The 19,144-nt window shown below is 31.4% G+C and overlaps 1 protein-coding gene across 6 annotated transcripts in view; it reads right to left on the minus strand.

Annotated features, from left to right (window-relative positions):
- LOC117125105 (potassium voltage-gated channel unc-103-like) overlaps window positions 1-19,144 on the minus strand; it is a 70,073-nt gene that overhangs the window by 40,600 nt on the left and 10,329 nt on the right. For 4 of the 6 annotated variants that reach the window (XM_033271539.1, XM_033271531.1, XM_033271523.1 and 1 more), the window contains 3 exons: window positions 13,954-14,406; window positions 9,162-9,352; window positions 8,634-8,651 (listed from right to left, as the gene is read on the minus strand). In XM_033271539.1, coding sequence (XP_033127430.1) covers window positions 8,634-8,651; window positions 9,162-9,352; window positions 13,954-14,406 — 662 coding nt within the window. Of the gene's footprint in view, window positions 1-8,633; window positions 8,652-9,161; window positions 9,353-13,953; window positions 14,407-16,071; window positions 16,102-19,144 lie in introns of all 6 variants that reach the window. The other 2 variants (XM_033271516.1, XM_033271507.1) reach the window with 2 other exon arrangements.

Genomic DNA, 19,144 nt, shown 5'->3' on the forward strand with positions numbered 1-19,144 from the left:
ATACAGTACATACAACCAAATACCAAGTGTATTAACAGAAGTGACCATAAGAATATATATATATATATAACCAGTAAATTATGATCAAAGGTATCTATGTGAAAAAAATTATGTAAAAAAGTATGTTGAAGTGTTGATCAGCAGAAGATGCCGCAATCTACAGTCATAGTATCAGCACTGGTTTGAATGGTACACTCACCCATTGTTGGGTTGGCAGTCTTCTTGTATAAGGCCTATAATCTGTAGGCCCAGCGTATAGACAGGCTTGTATGCACTTTAAAGAACCCATTACATCAATTGAGACAAATAGGGTGATTCAGTGGTGCACTGTCTATACATCCCTCATGGACAGATGAGAGTAGCACTAATTTACCAGGTACAGAACTGTTACTGTAATTTTTAACCGAAAGCTATATCAAGTTTCATGTTAAATGTACATGGAATGAGTACTCTGCCTTTTTTCCACAAAAAAAAAATATGCTGCATACTGATTGGACAAATGTTACAAAAGGTTGCTACTAAAGGTCACATTAGATGAAAGGGTTATACTGGGTCACTTGAGCCTGGTAGGCCAGCATGTTTGAGTCCCCCAACTTGATGGTGTACTCCATGAATAGAAAGAGCTCAAGCCAGGTCACTTTATTCGGGAAAATATGTTTATGTGGAGTGATAATTCATACAACTGCGTTAGTGACAAGTGTGAACTGAGACTTAACTACCATTGGAACCCAGCTACAGTTCAACTTACATATATTGGTAGCTGCACACTTTGCATACTTAAGCCTGGTCCTAAAATGATCAACTGAATGGTTCACCTTCATTCAATATCATTACAAAATGAAATGATATAAATAGAAACTACTTACTTTAAAACAATTGAAAACCAATACAATGATGGAAAGCAAATACTTTGATGAATTAATCAATATTCTGTGTGATGAGCTAATAAATTTAAACACCAGAAACTTATTAATTGAATTGTCTACTTTGTGTACTGTACTTAAATTATAAGCTTGCAACTGTCAAATTAAGAGAAGCATAAATAATAATTTCTTACATTCTTTGCACTAACCATTACCCTACAATGGGTAATATTCATTATATTTTCCTTTTTATAAAGCAAAGTAAAATTTTAAAATGCAAAATATATATTTAACATTTGTTTTCTGCTTTTTTTTATACAGTACTTACATTGTCAGGTCCTGCTCCTGTTTTTTTCTTGTTTATCCCTAACTTTTTCCTTATGGCATTCATTTTTTCCTGTTTAGACACTTATTCCTATGTTTCCTCATAGCTTTCTAAACTTTTCCTCTTATAATAATTCCATTGGTCATAGTAGCAGATCATGGCAAATCAGATTAAAAGACAACCTAAGAATGAGACAGCTACACTCCAACATCAGGAGAGAGAAATCTTAAAAACCATAGATCCATCAGTTTAACTCAGAAGTAAAAAAAAAAAAAAAACGATAGAAAAATCCAACTAAATTGTCAAGGTGATTGTTTACGGACAAGCATTTTGAAGACGCTGAACAAGCTGTCCGTGGAGCAACGCTTTGCAACTAACGACTGCAGCGGAGACTTGACATCGACCTTCCCAATCAATAACCTAATTGATATTGCTCCATGTTTGCAGTTGTTGTGGACTGATCCATTTCACTTACAGGGGTTACTCACTATCATAACATTACATTTACAATATTAAAGATATTAACTTCTCTATTATGGAAATTTTTTTGTAGTTTTTGAGGTAAATTCTTTCGCTTGTGAGATTTTTATTAAGTAATTGAGTTACCTACATAAAATAATTATGTTTAAAATTGATTGAAACATATCATAACCTGAAATAAATTTTAGGAATCAATCATTAAATTTACTTCAGATTTCATACTTGCCTTGAGGATGTAATAAGACCAAAGACTGAATGTGTCCTCACTAGCGTAAAACCTTTATATTGCAAAATGAATACAACTTCAATAGTCGATATTATTTCTAAAGATCCTGTGCAACAATAGCATCTTATAAATCATAATTTTCCTGCAGTATCATTAAAACAAAGAAAAAAAAATTGTATTCATGTATAGTTATAACAATATTATGAAAAAAAACCATTTAAAGCAATTTCAGATTATAGATTTATAATGTACCTTGGGTGTTAATGTTCTTAATATTCATATGAAACAGTGTCTTAAAATGTGTCGTTGAATTACCTGATTTTGAAGGAAATTAACATGTTGGAGATTTAATTTCTCCCTAGGTGCATGTTACTCTACAAGCAGATGGCATGTTTCTGTAAGAAATTTTCTTAGCTATATAATCCTATGTCAATACTCTAAATGCAAAATCTTGGTTAAACCATACTTTGTATACTAAAATAAAAAATATATATTATACTGAATACACTTCTTTATTTTTTTCTTTTTTTTTTTGATAAGAACCAGTAATATTTTGCCAGACTCTGTTCTTACTTTTTTGCCGATTTCAGGCTCAAAATGGTCTTATTTTGTTCTTAGTTTAACACACTTTACAAACGTGGAAAATTATTAATGTACAGTAGTATATTAGTATTACTGTACTGTATTATAGAGGGTATTACATAGTCACAACTACTGCAAATACGGTACGGATGAAATATGTTGGTTTTTCTATTTTTTTTTTTTTTTTTCTAAAAAGCTCATTTGACATTTTACCTCAACCTCAATTTGTTCTAATATATTGTTCTTAATATTTTGGCAACTTCAGCCTCAATGTTGTTACAAAATATGTTCTTATAAAAATTTTAAAAAAGTGTACTATGCTGGCATCATAATGTTAAGTAACTACAGTATAAAACAATATTTTAATTATCTATCCAATCTTATAGTAATACATCTTTATAATTTGAGACTTATATCTAAACTTATATTGTTATATACAGTATCTCAAACTTACATAGCTCATCATGTAAACAAGACCCCTAGGGGATTCACAATGATATCCTAGTCACTGACAACAAACACCTCAGGACAAAGAACACATCCTCAGGCCCTAGGAGTATTTGGGCCCGTTTACGAACTTTCGAAAACCGGATAATTCAAGCCTGAGGTGATAATTAATCATTCCTCAACTAGCTTTAATTACTAAAACATCTGGACTTTCCGGGCTTATCCTTTCCGGATAAGTTTGGAGGGTTGGAGGCTGCCTCGGGCGCAATAGCCCACAGCATGGTGTCAACTGACCTTACTTTTATGAGATTTTTTTTTTTTTTTTTGTAGTTTTCCCAGTTGGCTAGGCTCTAGTTTCTAACGCTTGGGTTTTCTTTAGAATTGGTTGGAGTTCGAGCGTGGGCAAGGCGAGGTAATTCGTTGTTGAATTGCCTTGTTGTGCTGAGAAAGGCTAAGTGGTGAAGTGTTTGTTTTGTTGACATGAAAGGCCTATACCTTACTGTCCGTATCCGAATAACTTGGGGTTCGTAAACGAGCGATCTAATGACCTACCCTCTGGGCATTATGTCATTTTTGACTTATCCGGTTTCGTTGAAAGTTCGTAAACACAACCTTTCACGGTGTTGTAGCTAGGCTTGTAATCAGCATATTGCCATTGAACTTATAACTTTCTAGTTGTGTCCCTTTTTGCTAACACCATGTAATGTAATGTAGTTAGATTTATATAGCGCTTTATACCGGCCAATTAAGTCTCAAAGGTGTGGACTAGCTCTTACAGTAACTTGATTCTCACCTAAAGGTCTCTTCATGCCTGAGCTACCCGGTAAACCGGAACCAGCTATCTCTCGTCTGTCCACAACAGGGGCTGTATGAACCAGTAAACTGGGATAACCCCCTAATCATCTTGAAAGACTCAATAGGTTCTTTTAAGTGCACAAAAGCCAAATTGTGTACACTGGGCCTACAGTTTATAGTCCTTATCTGAGAAGACTTGTTCCACCAACAGAACCATAGACGAGCGTGCCTTTTTGAACTAGCGCTGATATTACGGCTGTAAGTTGTGGCACTGTAGGTTGCGGCGCTGTAGGTTTCGGTGCCCCTGCCTGAACCGCTTGGCCATCCAACTCGCCAGTATTAGGCCTACTGAATTTGTATATAAGTTAATATAAAGACCAAATTTGTTCTTGACCAGTATGTACTTTATGAAATAGGTCTATAACTATACCATTTAAATAAGGCATAAATAATAAGATAGGTGTTTACCAGTGATATGTATAAAATATCTTTTTTTGTATTCTAATACTTTTCCTCTTAGAAATATATAAATTATTGTTGGAATCCTACATACTCAAAGATATTTACAATTTATTCAAATGTCAATTCCATGTATTAGAATTTGTATGCATACAATTCTGAGTAATTTCAAATTCAGAGAAACAGAATGAGCCAGGAATGTAATCACATTCCCAAATTGTTTTCATCGGTGTAGTTGTCGGGATAGAGTTCAAGATAGGAATTTAATTGCTAACATTGACAAGACAGTGTTTGTGAGACTCACACCAGCGTAGAGAAATTATTGATCTTCTTCCCAATACCTGATGGCCCAAAAATAATTTCTGTAAGGCATCAGCATTGAATCAACCAAGGACAATTGTAGTCTTGATTGATTCAGATTATTGACAAAGATAAATTGTAGACATTTTTCGCTCAAGTGCAACTCAAGCAAACCAATGACGTTGAAAAAGCGCTTCTGTGCGTAATGAAACGCACCCCCGAACAATGGTTACGACATTGTTTATCCCACGAGTCTGCAAATTGCTATCCCAAGCCTGTTGAGTCTTCAGATTCAAGAAATAATATATACATTAGGGTAGATACAGACAAATCGTATAAGCCTGTTGAATATTCATGAGATGACACAAATAGGCATCTTGGTTTTTTTCTTCAAGGATAATTTGTGATGAACATTTAAAAGCTAATGCACTTTTGATTACTGATTTTGCAACAATAATTACGTTTTAATTCCAACAATTGAGATTGTTATTAGAGGAGTTGCATCAGTAATTATTAAGTCATCATTGTTATCAAAATGCAATGATACATATTTGATAAATCAAAAGTGTTTAGTAGATAACTCCTTATTAAAAACATCATTAAAGATTATAGGCACCTGGGAAATACAGCCTCAATGCTTTCATTGATTAAGGGGTCATTCACAATTATCAACATTTTCACAAGTGTACAAACATTACAATGGGGTGGGGGGAGGGAATAGAAAAATTTGTACACTTTTAATTATACATGTATGAAAATGTTGATTCAAAATAGCCTGCAATATATTTTTTATCAATTGTAATGCAACCAGGGATATAAAAATAATTTTATTCAACCAAGTACTTTACATAATATATTGTAAGATCATGCAGACTCCAAAAAGAGAAACAATAGTGATTCATTACTTGGCTTTGCAAAATCAACATTTTTTATGTACGTTGTCAAAGGGGAGGGAGGGGTAGGGTGCCCAAAAGAGCACTGTTTGTACACTTGCAAAAATGTTAATTGTGTAGGAGCATGTGGCACAGTGTGTAAGGTGTTGGACTTCTGATCATGAAATTGGCAGTGCGAGACCGACGCTCATCTCATTGCTTGTGTCCATGGGCAGGGCATTTTACTTACATTGCCTCTCTCCACCCAGAGTATAAATGGGTACCTGGTAAGATGATGTGGCTTTGCATGTACATACTTTGTGCTGGTTTGATTATGGATCTGATGACCAGGGGTAATAATAACAACATCGCCAATGCCTTGTATCCCTTGGCCAAAAAGGCGCTGTACAAATCTCAATATTATTGTGAACGACCCCTAAACTCAGTCGTAGATATCAGCAGCTTGGCCACAGGGAGAAATATATTTGCCCACAATAGAAACTACTAGCTTGCAGTGGGACCATACTTTCTCACAGTGGGGACTACTTTGTCATAGTGCTGCATTGTGATAATACTTGCTAATATACTGGGGAACATACAGGGACATGCCTGTGGAGAACATACTTTCTCAAGGTTCTTTTTTTTCTTCTCAATAATTACACATAAAACAAAGTATAAAACAAATACAAAAGTAAAAAAAAAAAAAAAAAACATTCAAAGTTAACTAAATTTAAAAACCTTTGCTTAAAATTTTAACTGAAATGTTTTAATATTTATTTTTTTTTAAATAACCTTTTTTTAATTGCCCTAAAAACCTTTTTTTTTAAATTTAATATTCAAACAGAAAACAAAGGAAAAAACAAAGACAATCAATGTAAACTTTACCAAATTTTAACTGAAGTGACATAACTTTGTTTTTTTTAGTTGTACAAAATTAACACAATACAGTGCAACTTCTGCCCAAAACATAAAGAATTCCTACCTCCCCCTCCCCACCAAAAAAAAAAAAAAAAAAAATAGAAAGAAAGTGTTTTAGCTTATTATTATGGGCGAAACCCTTAAATAATATGAAAAAAAAGTCACTAGTCTGCAAGTACACTGTAGTACATGGATAATATACATAGTGGAAATATTACTTGTCCTCAATTTGGCAACAAAATTGGGAGGGGACAGTAATAAGAGTGTTGCTATGTGGACATTGAAATCACATCATTAAAATATGTACTATATACAGTAATTTCATTATATAATCCAATCTCCTGGCACCACTAGAAACCAAAGTACTTAAACTGCTCTATGTATCTAGGCATTTCATTATTCTCATTAATTAATATTTGTAACTTATTATTGCGGCAAATTTTTTCTCTGTTAGTTAAAAATAAAACTAAAAACTTTAAAACCATTTTTAGGAACCAACCCACTGTTAGATTGGAAAGTTTTGACTTTCAACTCTCTGGATGTACATGAAAGTAAATATACATTACACCTTCCTAAATGCTTAATCAATTACTTGAAAGACCTTTGACACTGTGAAAAATAACCAATGAAGCTGGAATAAAATTATAGGGAAAAATATATCAATACACAGGTGCAACGTCACATGCTCGATTGGGTGATTGATTAGCAAATAAACTTAGAACATCAATAGTGGTTCACTGCCCATATCAATTTATACGCAAACAAAATAAACTTGAGAAACACTCAATCAAGTAGTAAAAAATAACACAGGAATAGATCAGAGAAAAAAATCAGATTATTTGAAGCCTAATAATATTTTAATTTGTAGGCCGAAATTGAATATGGAGATGTTAGAAGTAACACACAGCAATCCATTACTCCACTAAAGGAGATAAAACACTAGAGGGCAGCAAACACTCCAACTGAGTACTGTATTCATATTGTTGTTAATAATGTGAATCAATGTAAACTTTACCAAATTTTAACAGAAGTGACATAACTTTGTTTTTTTTTTGTACGAAATTAACACAATACAGTGCAACTTCTGCCCAAAACATAAAGAATTCCTACCTCCCCCTCCCCACCAAAAAAAAAAAAAAAAAAAAAAAAAAATACATAAAGAAAGTGTGTTTTAGCTTATTATTATGGGCGAAACCCTTAAATATGAAAGAAAGTCATTAGTCTGCAAGTACACTGTAGTACATGGATAATATACATAGTGGGGATATTACTTGTCCTCAATTTGGCAACAAATTGGGAGGGGACAGTAATAAGAGTGTTGCTATGTGGACATTGAAATCACATCATTAAAATACGTACTATATACAGTAATTTCATTATATAATCCAATCTCCTGGTACCACCACTAGAAACCAAAGTACTTAAACTGCTCTATGTATCTAGGCATTTCATTATTCTCATTAATTAATATTTGTAACTTATTATTGCAGCAAATTTTTTCTCTGTTAGTTAAAAATAAAACTAAAAACTTTAAAACCATTTTCAGGAACCAACCCACTGTTAGATTGGAAACTCCTTAAGTTTTGACTTTCAACTCTCTGGATGTACATGAAAGTAAATATACATTACACCTTCTTAAATGCTTAATCAATTACTTGAAAGACCTTTGACACTGTGAAAAATAACCAATGAAGCTGGAATAAAATTATAGGGAAAAATATATCAATACACAGGTGCAACGTCACATGCTCGATTGGGTGATTGATTAGCAAATAAACTTAGAACATCAATAGTGGTTCACTGCCCATATCAATTTATACGCAAACAAAATAAACTTGAGAAACACTCAATCAAGTAGTAAAAAATAACACAGGAATAGATCAGAGAAAAAAATCAGATTATTTGAAGCCTAATAATATTTTAATTTGTAGGCCGAAATTGAATATGGAGATGTTAGAAGTAACACACAGCAATCCATTACTCCACTAAAGGAGATAAAACACTAGAGGGCAGCAAACACTCCAACTGAGTACTGTATTCATATTGTTGTTAATAATGTGTCTTGTCAGGTAAACTATTTCCATAGAAATGCACATCAGGTAACGGATGCAACAGTTTCTGTGAAGCTAATTTCCACAGGGAAATATCATACAAAATTCATTGAGTAATTACATCATAAGTTTCCTTGAGGCAAAATTCTATTCAATGATATTAAAACTGTTTGAAGAAAAATTGAAAAAGTTCTCCACGCGATTTGAATTAACCAGATAGTGATGAAGTTATTCATTTTTTGGGGAAGAATTAAAAAATGATAAATATTCCAAGTGAAAACTGACAAACCATTGTGAGTGAAAGAAAAGCCTTACCTGAGGTGTATATTCAGTCTTTACATACAAAATAAATGATAAAACACAATTTTAATTTTTACATGAATAAAACAAATTATAATGAACAAATAACTGCATTATAGATGCAAGCACAAATTTTAAATAGACATCAAAATTTAAAAACATTTAAGATTTAGGATTAATATATTGCCTACTATATTTGGTTTCCTGAGCTTAAAAAGAATAACATAACCTCTATAAAGAATGGATACTAAAACAACACCAATTAAAGTAGTCAGTAGTTTAAAAAAAAAATTAGTAATATTAGTTAACCTACTTAAAATTGCAATTTTGAAAGGTAAAGGACCTAGTTGGTTAAGATGTCTGCACTACACCTGGAGGGCCAGATATACAGTATAAGGATGGTGAAAAAAGAGTAAGACAAATAAGACAATATTTATCAAAACAGGCATACTTAAGAATATACTTTCCAGCATAACGAAATTTACTTTATTAAAAATTATAAGTACAAAAGTATAATATGAATGAATACTGTGTATTACTGACCTGAGTAAGATTGCCCCCAACATTGGACGTAACAGGGTAGACACATGTTGCCGAGGCTGCACTAGGCTCCCTCCATTCATCATCAGAATCATCTTTGATGATGGCCTGTAGCGAAGAGTCTATCTTTATGTTATGAGCACTGATATTTGGGTCTGAATAAGCATGGCCTTTGGTGGGTAGAGGTCTTGCAGCTAGAGAGATCAAAAACACTTTTTTAAGAGCAAATTTACTATGTAGTAAAACAGTTATTTCTGATTTCATTAATAATAAGCCTCACAATTTGTGTGGAGTTCTTTGGTCAAGATACTTGCTTTCTACAGTAATACCAGGATCTTGGGTTGAAATCTTACGAGTGATAGGATTTTTTCTTGACTAATAATAATTCTACTCCCTTAGCCTCATCATATATATTTTAAATAACACTATTATGGTTTTGATAAACATTACATTTTAGGCTTGGCTATATACAAAATTACAATAATTAGTTAGTATTATGATAAATTTTTATGTTATCTTTTGTATGTATTTTTTTATAATGTATTCAAATAATACTATAGAATAGTATGATAATGCATGTCAACTTGAATCAGCCTCTGAAATTACATTTTTCTTTTGGTTTTATTTATTTCCAAGATTAAATGTTTTCTTAATCATATACTTTTGTTATCAAATATTTAATAAAATAAGATAAGATAAGATAAGCTTTATTGGTCTATTCACATATAAAAATACATAAACAGAAATGTTCCTTGAATCTGGCATAAACACGTCAACACCAACAAACATCAAATTACAAAAAGCAAAGAAATTGTAGTGCAACTACTCATACATATACTACTCGCAACACAACTACTCATAATACCAAAACTTATATCTCCACAATTAGTCAAAATAATTATGATGAATATTAAGACTGTCTTCAGAATTCCCTATTAGATACATACTGTACTGGTTAAAAAAACTGTGTTAAACTAAACTCACAAGAAATCAAATTATTATACTGCCCTCTAGTGATGTTAATAACAACATTGTTTAACCTCTAGTAACTGCAAGTTGATATTTATTATTGATCTGTCAGGGATGTTGTTGAAGACGTTTAGAAATTGATCTTTGACTGCGGAGAATCCAACAGAGTTTAAGTGCTACAACAATGTACTTTCACGATTGTAACTATCTCAGATAATTCGTTCAGCTGGTGACATATATAAACACTACAGGCTTATTACGGTCATAGCGAGGGGTATCCAGTGTTGAACAGGGCACCAGGGATTGACTGGTTTCTTCTGTGATAGCTGATCCAAGAATTCAACATATTTAAAGGCAAACAAACTTTACCATACACTTTCTGACTATTAAGTGCGATGGTTGACTGGATTACAAATCCGATCGGAAATGCCATGACTGACATGGAAAACTGATATCAACACATACAATGAAGATGATCAACTAGCATTTTGGCACTGAAAATATGAATCTGACACTAAAAATATAACTAACAGCTATTAAAATCTACTTAGGCCAAACCAAAAATGTTCTGCCAGGGTATGAAGCATCAACTGGGCACCTATGCTATGGAGGATTGAAGGTATTGATCCCATCTCTATTCTGGAAATCAAGGGAGCTTTTCCCCTTTAAGCTCCTGAGTTTTAGACACGTTTTAGCCATGTCTTTTTAAATTTAATTTCTTTCCTAAACATATTTAACGCTTGATTAGAGATTCCTTTTTTCGCCACACCCCCGTCAGGGACAGGGGTGTGGCGAGTCCCCTACTTCCCCATCCCTGGATTTGCCACTGCCTCAGATAATATTAGTATTAAATCCTAATGTTTTATTTTAGCAGTAGTTTTTTTTTTCAATGAGAAATTCAAAACCAAGGCATAACATATCTATCTGTAAGACTCTGAAACAGTATTTCGTCAAGACATTTTCAGGACTCACATGGATAAATTACAGAGCAATAAGCCACCATGGATAACTCAGTCTTCATATAAGCCTAAACAAACATATGCAATCAGAAAAAAATCTGAATTAACTGCAGAGATTGACAGGCATTAAATACAAAATTAATAATTTTTGCCTAGAAGATTCATTGTTTGGCAATGACTGATAGAGTAAATCATAATTACCTCATATAAGAATACCAACAGTTATGCATTTCCCGACCTTTCAAACAACTCATGCATATATTGATTTTAGAGATTGCACTCACAATCCTTGAATTGAAAACAATCACTCTAATGGTAATTATAACAAAATAAATCCTCAAATTAAAAGATTCACTTGCTATCTAAAATGATCACATATGGGTTATTGTTAACATTGACACAAGTTGAAAAAATTAAGCTTGTTGCATATTTGCAGATTGCTATGTTTATCATACACTGTATTATTTATGCATATATGTAACCAGCTCGGGCAAAACCTGCCGTTTGTCCCAATTTCTTTTAATTTCGTACAAGCATTCGAGAATCAGAATTTTAAACATTTTCAGGTTTTTGCATTTCATAAAAGAAGATATATTGAAGAACATTTCTGCAAAATATCAATCACTAAATCTAACTAAAATATATTAAATTATTTTTAAAATACAAATCTTTATAATAAACTATCGATTTTGGATATCTTAGGAAGTTGTTTTCTCAAAACCTACATTCAATTAATTACACATTCATAACTTCACAAATACCCAACCAATTTTCATCAACTTAACACTGTATTAAAGAGGAATTTGTGCAGAATCTAAAATTACCAAAAGAACTCAATTTAATAACTTTTTTCCTTTCTAAATCTCCTTTGAAACCTAATAACCACAATAAATTATATTTTCTAAATTATATAGCAGGGTTATTGTTTCTCCTCATGACTAATATAATCCCACTCTTTCATTTAGTAAGACTTAGTAAAAAACATCATTCCATCCCACAATTGGTGAGTTACATGCTGATGTGATAGAAATTTTAAAAAGAAACACAAATAAAAAAAAAATTAAAATTGCAACTAACTATATATGCAACATTACTACTTGACAGAATTGACCTTGAATGTTATGATGAACCTCAACCTTGTTGTTGCTCTAGAGGCAATTCTTAGCTGGCTAATGCAACAGCTAATTAGTCTTGGTCACTAACGATGTGCTAAATGTTTCTCTATTGAAGACTAAAAAAAAAAATCATTATGTAAATATGTCCTACAGTTTGACAACAAATTGTGACGGTAATGAATGATGAATGAAAATGGTGTTGTGAAAATATTTGATAGACTGTGAAAATACTGGCATTTGTAGCAAAATAGATTTCCAACTGATCAGGAAACAATTATCTTCTATACCAATATGATAAAATATTTTACATTTGTTTACATTACAATATCCAATTCATTATTTGTTCATATCAAGCCTAATGTTATTACCATGTTTTTGTTAAATTATATTTTTAAAATGTTTTTTTTTAAATTTTATTTTTATCACAGTCTATTATTACATTTAGTCTTGTCCTTTCATAGACCCTAGACCTTTTGGTGGGAATGTATTATATCATCAATGTATTTATATTATCATTATTGTTATAATTATTATTATTATTATGAATGTAAAAAGTATTCTTTAGTGTTAAACCATGAAATCATGGTTTAATAAATATTTTTAAAAAAAGGAAAATGTACACTATACGAATATTGACTTAATACAATAACAAAAATGTACCGTATATGATAAACTTAGAACAATTAATAACCTATGTCAGCTAAGATTAACAGAAGTGTTTGTTAACATTCTGGATCTCAGTCCTGTTAATCCACACTTAGGAATTTATAAACATTAATGCACAAATATAATACCTTCATTAAATAAGAGCCAGAATAATGGATTAACTAAATATCAGGGAAAACAATAATATTTTGCCAGTACAAGATACAAAATGGATAGGGAATGAAGGAAAGTCAAAAAACATCTGCTCCCTATTCTTTGTATTAATACATCAAACAAATTAATCAGACAAAATAAAAGGACATTAAATACTTTTAAATCATTCAACTACTATTAATCAAATAAAAATGGTAAGAGAGTTTTAGATTGAAGGAAGAAGTTTTTCCAAAAGCCTTGAAAAAGAAACAAAAATAAAGGCAGAGTTGAGAAAAACATTGCCTTTGGCTTTATAGTCAGCCTTCACATCATTCACTCAAAATCTGTAAATGTAGAGAAACATTATTCATTTAGAATTTTGTAACCAAAGATTTGTCTGATGATATTTTAAAAAATATATCAAAGTAGTGTGTGTCCCAATCACAACCTGGTACTAAAAATGATTATTCTATTATAGCTCTACATTGAACCCTCTCAAGCCTACTATAATTAGGTTTGTCACTGGATGCCCACGCATTACATAAACATAATAATTTAAATATAAGTTCAACAAAACATAGCATGACATAAAATCACTACACTTAAACCATACACTTACATCAATCCTAATATTATTAAATATGTACAAACTAATTACCAATATTAAATAATCAATGATATACAGTAATATTGATGTTCATCACTTTTGAGAAATAATTATTGTCCTAATCAAGATTTGAACCTAAGACCAGTGGCGTAATGAAGAGGTCTGGTCTGAGGCCTGTTGGGTAAGGCTTCTTCGGACTAGGGACCAACTTTGAAATTTCTATTTTTGTTTCACAGCAGCAAGTGCACAAACATGCCAAATTTTTCCATTCAAAATCATAGTTAACGGTGGAAACTAGATATAAAAAAATTTATGTTAACTTTGGTAGAAATGTTCTGTTTATTTACCTGTATGATTAATACCAACGCCTTGATTATTGTTCAGACAATCTGCCGATGACGCTCTTCTGAAACTGCCACGACTTCCCGTACTTTTGTTTGACCAACTTGAACTCATGTTTGAGGGCGACCGTACAAGCGGTTCCTGGCCCCTCTCAATTCTGTGTTTTGAGTCTAATTGTGCATTATCAATGGTATGTGATTTCACATCGTTTGAGTCCGTCGTCTGTCGTTTTGCATTTTGTTTTCTTAATAACTCCTTCGCACTTGTACTGTTCCTCGTGCCTGAATTGCTCATCCATTCCTGCTCCTCCTCCTCAGGAAGCTCTTGTGTCGGAGGTAACCGCATAAGCGGTAAGGATGTATCATTTTCTCCCGGTCCTTCATGTTCCTCATGTTTACTCTGAGAAGACTTTGAGTTTCGTATGGAAGGTAAACGTAGCCTGAATGTCCTGTGATTTGCTGCAAGGACAAAGTTAAAAAGTCAACTAACTTGCATATGAGAAATAGTTAATTCATACATCCTTTAATAAATGTTTCATAAAACAGAATTTCATTTTTAAATTTGAATATACAGTATTCTAAAATTTTATTGATATTTTTTCCTTTTAACGTTTTAATCATTATTGTTGTTAGTATTACTAATCATAACTTTTTGTCTTGTAGTTAATAATTAGGGACATATTATACATTAGGTTAGTTAATAGGTTTTTAAAATGACAGACATGTATTTTTTTGAGTATTAATTGGCATTTTTTTACTTTGTTGATAACATATTTAGAGCTTAAAAATGTATTTCATATTAAATTTGGAGATTAATAATGCAATACTATATTAATGATTGGCATCAGCAATAGTGCTTTCCACTGCCGTCATTGAAAGTTAACAATCATGCACAGTGTGCAACCTTCTCCTCTCCTTTGGGAGTATCTCTAGTAAAACATGCTCGCTTTCAGTCTCCCTATTTATTGCAGAAATATATATGAAAAACAGCCATATTAACAACCAAATATTCAACCATTTGAAAAAAAAATATTTTAATAAACTTTCAAAAGTTTAGTGCTGTACTGACATGTAATTGAAAGAAATTCAACGAGAACCTTGGTTTGTGTTTTTTTTTAAAAAAGACAAAATTGAATATTAAAGTGCCTTATAAATTAATGTGAATTAATTAACATTGAGAAATTTAATACATTAATATCACAGGTGCTAAGAAAACATTAAGTATTATGATTTAAAAAAAAAAAACAACTTGAAAGAAAACCATCCGATATATTTGAAGACACAGTTAGCATAGGTAAAGGTGCAGCAATCTGTTTGCTATGGAAGAAATATGACTATGCAAATTACAATAAATTATTCATAGTTATCATGAATAATTCATTGTTTGATTTAATATTAGGCACAGATCATAGATTACCCAAAGTCATTATTGTCTGTATTGAAAATTCACTGTAGGCTATATACATGCAATCACCAAATGATGTTTTTAAAACGTTAGAATGAGTATAATCGTTTGTGTCCATTTTGAGATTTTCGATTAATTTAAAAAAATCAATACATAAAATAATGACTTGAATACATAAATGTAACGGACGTTTACATTGGTTACATTTGTAGTAGGTTTACACAGTATCATACTTAATATAAAAAGTGCTTATTTGTTAGAATAATCAGCATAAAAAATGCAAACAAAACACAACGGATTAGTATATTACAATCCAAGTAGAAAACAAATTATTTTGCTTCATATAAATTGAAAATAGAAATATGCTATTAAAATGAATAATGCATTTTGGACAATTTTAACAAAGGCCTCGTATAAACATAATCAATATAAAAAAAAGGTGGCTTTGGGAACATATTGAAATGAACTGTCAATACACAACAAGCTTAGAATATTTCATATAACAATAATCAATGTCAATCTAATAATAAATGCAAGGTTATTTATAACATTTAACTTACAAAATGGGATCAAAAAATTGATAATATTTAATGCTGCATATAAATATACTCATTATAAACACATGTATATAAATAATAGATATAAAATAATAATACAACAATATACTGGATGCATGCTATTGGTTTAATGGAAGAGTATACTGGTTGGTTTAATCTTACCTGCCCTGAACATATACTGGAATGAAAAAACTTTGAGAGGAAAGAGGAGAGTAAAGCTTAATAAAGAATTGATAGTTGTGTTGTTTCCTATTTTTTTCAATTTTGTTATCGATTTTAAGTGCAATAGAAACAGGAAAAGAGAAAATGAGCATCTCATAAAAGTGAATCCTGATCAAACCAACTTCTGAGAAAGACTAAGACTAGAGTGGCAAATGGTTGCACATTCCCTCCAGACTTTTCAGTATTAATATTACATGAATAAGGGTTTGAATAAGGGATACAGAGAGTGCACTACTATTTAGCACCACTTACATTCTTAGTAACTTCCTATCTTTGCTTATCCATGCAATCTTCCTTATCCTCCACTCCACCTATAATTCCGCTTGTATTCTACCATCTTTATTCCTATGCCATATTTTCCCCAACTCTTACATCCTACTATTTCCTATAATCTACCTTTCCTTTCTGTGTATTATCCTCTTCTGTCTCTCTCCTTTCTTTCTTTCTTTCTTATTTCTTTCAATGTTTCCACTTTAACTACATTTCTCCTAATCACCCCAAATATGTATTGTTTGGGCAAAGAACATATTTTTGTTGCGGAAATGCAACTTATGCTTTCAAACTTCATCATTCCAATATGAGAACCAATCAAAATATTGTAAAGCCTGACTGAACCTTGTGTACGTGAACAGGAGTGAAAATGTGCATGAGTTTGAAATAGCAATCACTGACTATTTACCAAAGATCATGTAATTACAAGATAGTGTTCTCCGCGATTTCTGCGTGAAAGTTCTGAATAATGCAGGGCGCCCTCTTGCAAAATTTATTACTTTTAAACTTTGACATCAAAGATCATTAGCATTTCTACGTGCAACTTCTCTAACAACAATGGTAACAACTAGGACTCCCTCTCTCAAAAATGATTACTTTTTATGCTTTTTTTTACTGAACATCAATGCTTCTATTTGTTACAAGTAGAATCGCAGAGAGCGCTATCTTGTAAATGTAAGATCTTTGCTGTTATTTGCAGCATTTTTCAAACTTATAATCTTGATGTACTTTTATACTGATATTGTCAAACTATGATAATTATTTTAATTAAAAGCTCTGATTAAATTGAATATTTATTTAAAAAAACTCTAAAAACTTTTTTTTTTTAAATTCAGGTATAATATAAAAAAATATACAAACGGCAGCCAAGGGTAAAAATGAGTCAATCTGAAACATTATATATTTTGGAAAAATCATGTCAAAAAAAAAAAGATTCTTTACTTGGTAAAGGCAATTATTGTGAATCTAAGACTAATGGTTTTAATATTAATGCTATGGTAATGTACATGTATATAGTTTATCTTGCAAAACTACAATTGACAAAAACATTCACCGATCGGTTATTCACGTTTGCACTAGCATCAGATGTGAACTGCAAACAACATTAAATATGAGTTTTCAAATATGATGTCATGTCATGAAATACATGACCGATGATTAGAACCAGGATATCTAATGGGAATAATGAATAATGTCAACTCTTTAAAAGCAAATGTAATACTGTACTCCCGTTTTGTTTGTATTATTGATTCTGAGCATTAAAGTAAACCAGCTCCAGACATTCTCATTCTGAACATGAATTTACAAATAGAAAACTTCGTATGAATCATGATAACCGTCTAATATAATACCGTAAAACCTCGAATTAAAGCCCTGGGCTTCTTTTTATTTTTTGCGAATTTTGGATGGGCTTCTCTCCGAGGCTACTTTTGCCAAGTAAAGAGACGGGAGTCTTTTCAAAATGAATGCTGTAAGTTTTGGTAATTACTAAATAAAAGGATAAATAGGGCCACTGTAACATCAATCCATATCATGGAGTGTATTAACCGGCATTAAATCACCTAAACTACTGCATAAACCAAGCATGTTTTTAAATTATTTTGCTGCTTTGAAATTAATGTACAGTGTATGTACTGTAATATCTTGAAGAAAAGCCCATGCTATCTTGAAAAGAAGCCTATGGGCTTCTTTTTGAGATGTGCTTCTTTTTGAGGCTACTTTTGCAAATTTTGAAGGGGGCATCAATTTGAGGTGGGCTTCTTCTCGAGATTAAGGCCATGGGCTTCTATTCGAGCTTTTACAGTAAATAATATTATATAATATATAAATATGATATAATATATGAATAAGTAAATACTAATTTTAAAAAGCAGAAATGGAACTCTGAATAAAATGGATGTATATCAACCAAATGCATATTTTTGTAAATAACACTACATTATTTCTGGATTTTATTTGTGTTTCTAAAACATTAATTTCCAAATATATAGTGAGCTATTAAAAAAACATCTTAGAAAAGTAATGAATACTGTACTAAATGTAGATCATAACTATTGCATTGTATTTATCTTATGTGGTGCCATTATCTCTTATTTTCTCTTCATTTCTATTTTCTCATGACATTTACATATTATTTTTCTATACTATTATTAGTTTTCCTCTGACCTGTACTTGCTCCCTAATCACTTAGCCATCTTTATTCTTCTAATGTGTGGGTTGGCATTGAATATCCCTTTTTGTACATCCTTTCTTTCTTTTGACATTTATACAATATTTTATTATACTATTATTCATTTTTTTCTGACCTCCATTTGCACTGTAATTATTTAGCTATCTGTTGTTTTGCTGTCAAAATGATTCATCAAGGAAAGAGTATTTGATGTTAGCCTTATTAAAGAAAATGTCTTTCATACTAAGTTCTAAAAACACTAATAAATAGAAAGAGCAACTACAAATTTATTTTATTTTTCAAGTTCTTAGCTAAACATCAAACATTATCTCTGTAAACGTACTCTATTTTATCTTATCATTCCCAAATCTAATCAACTTTATTTCACTCCAACATGGATCACAATATATGCAGTACATTATTCAATCAAGCCATGTTCATTATAGACTTTGACTATTAATTTGATTTGATATGACATCTTTCGACATTTATACATTATTTTATTATACTATTTATTCATTCGCCTGCAATTCTGTTTGACATTTATTATTCTATTTACTATCTCATCATTCA

This window comes from Anneissia japonica, unplaced genomic scaffold, assembly GCF_011630105.1.
Source record: "Anneissia japonica isolate Jap-2015-1 unplaced genomic scaffold, ASM1163010v1 scaffold466_len1169948_cov191, whole genome shotgun sequence".
Taxonomy (NCBI): domain Eukaryota; kingdom Metazoa; phylum Echinodermata; class Crinoidea; order Comatulida; family Comatulidae; genus Anneissia; species Anneissia japonica.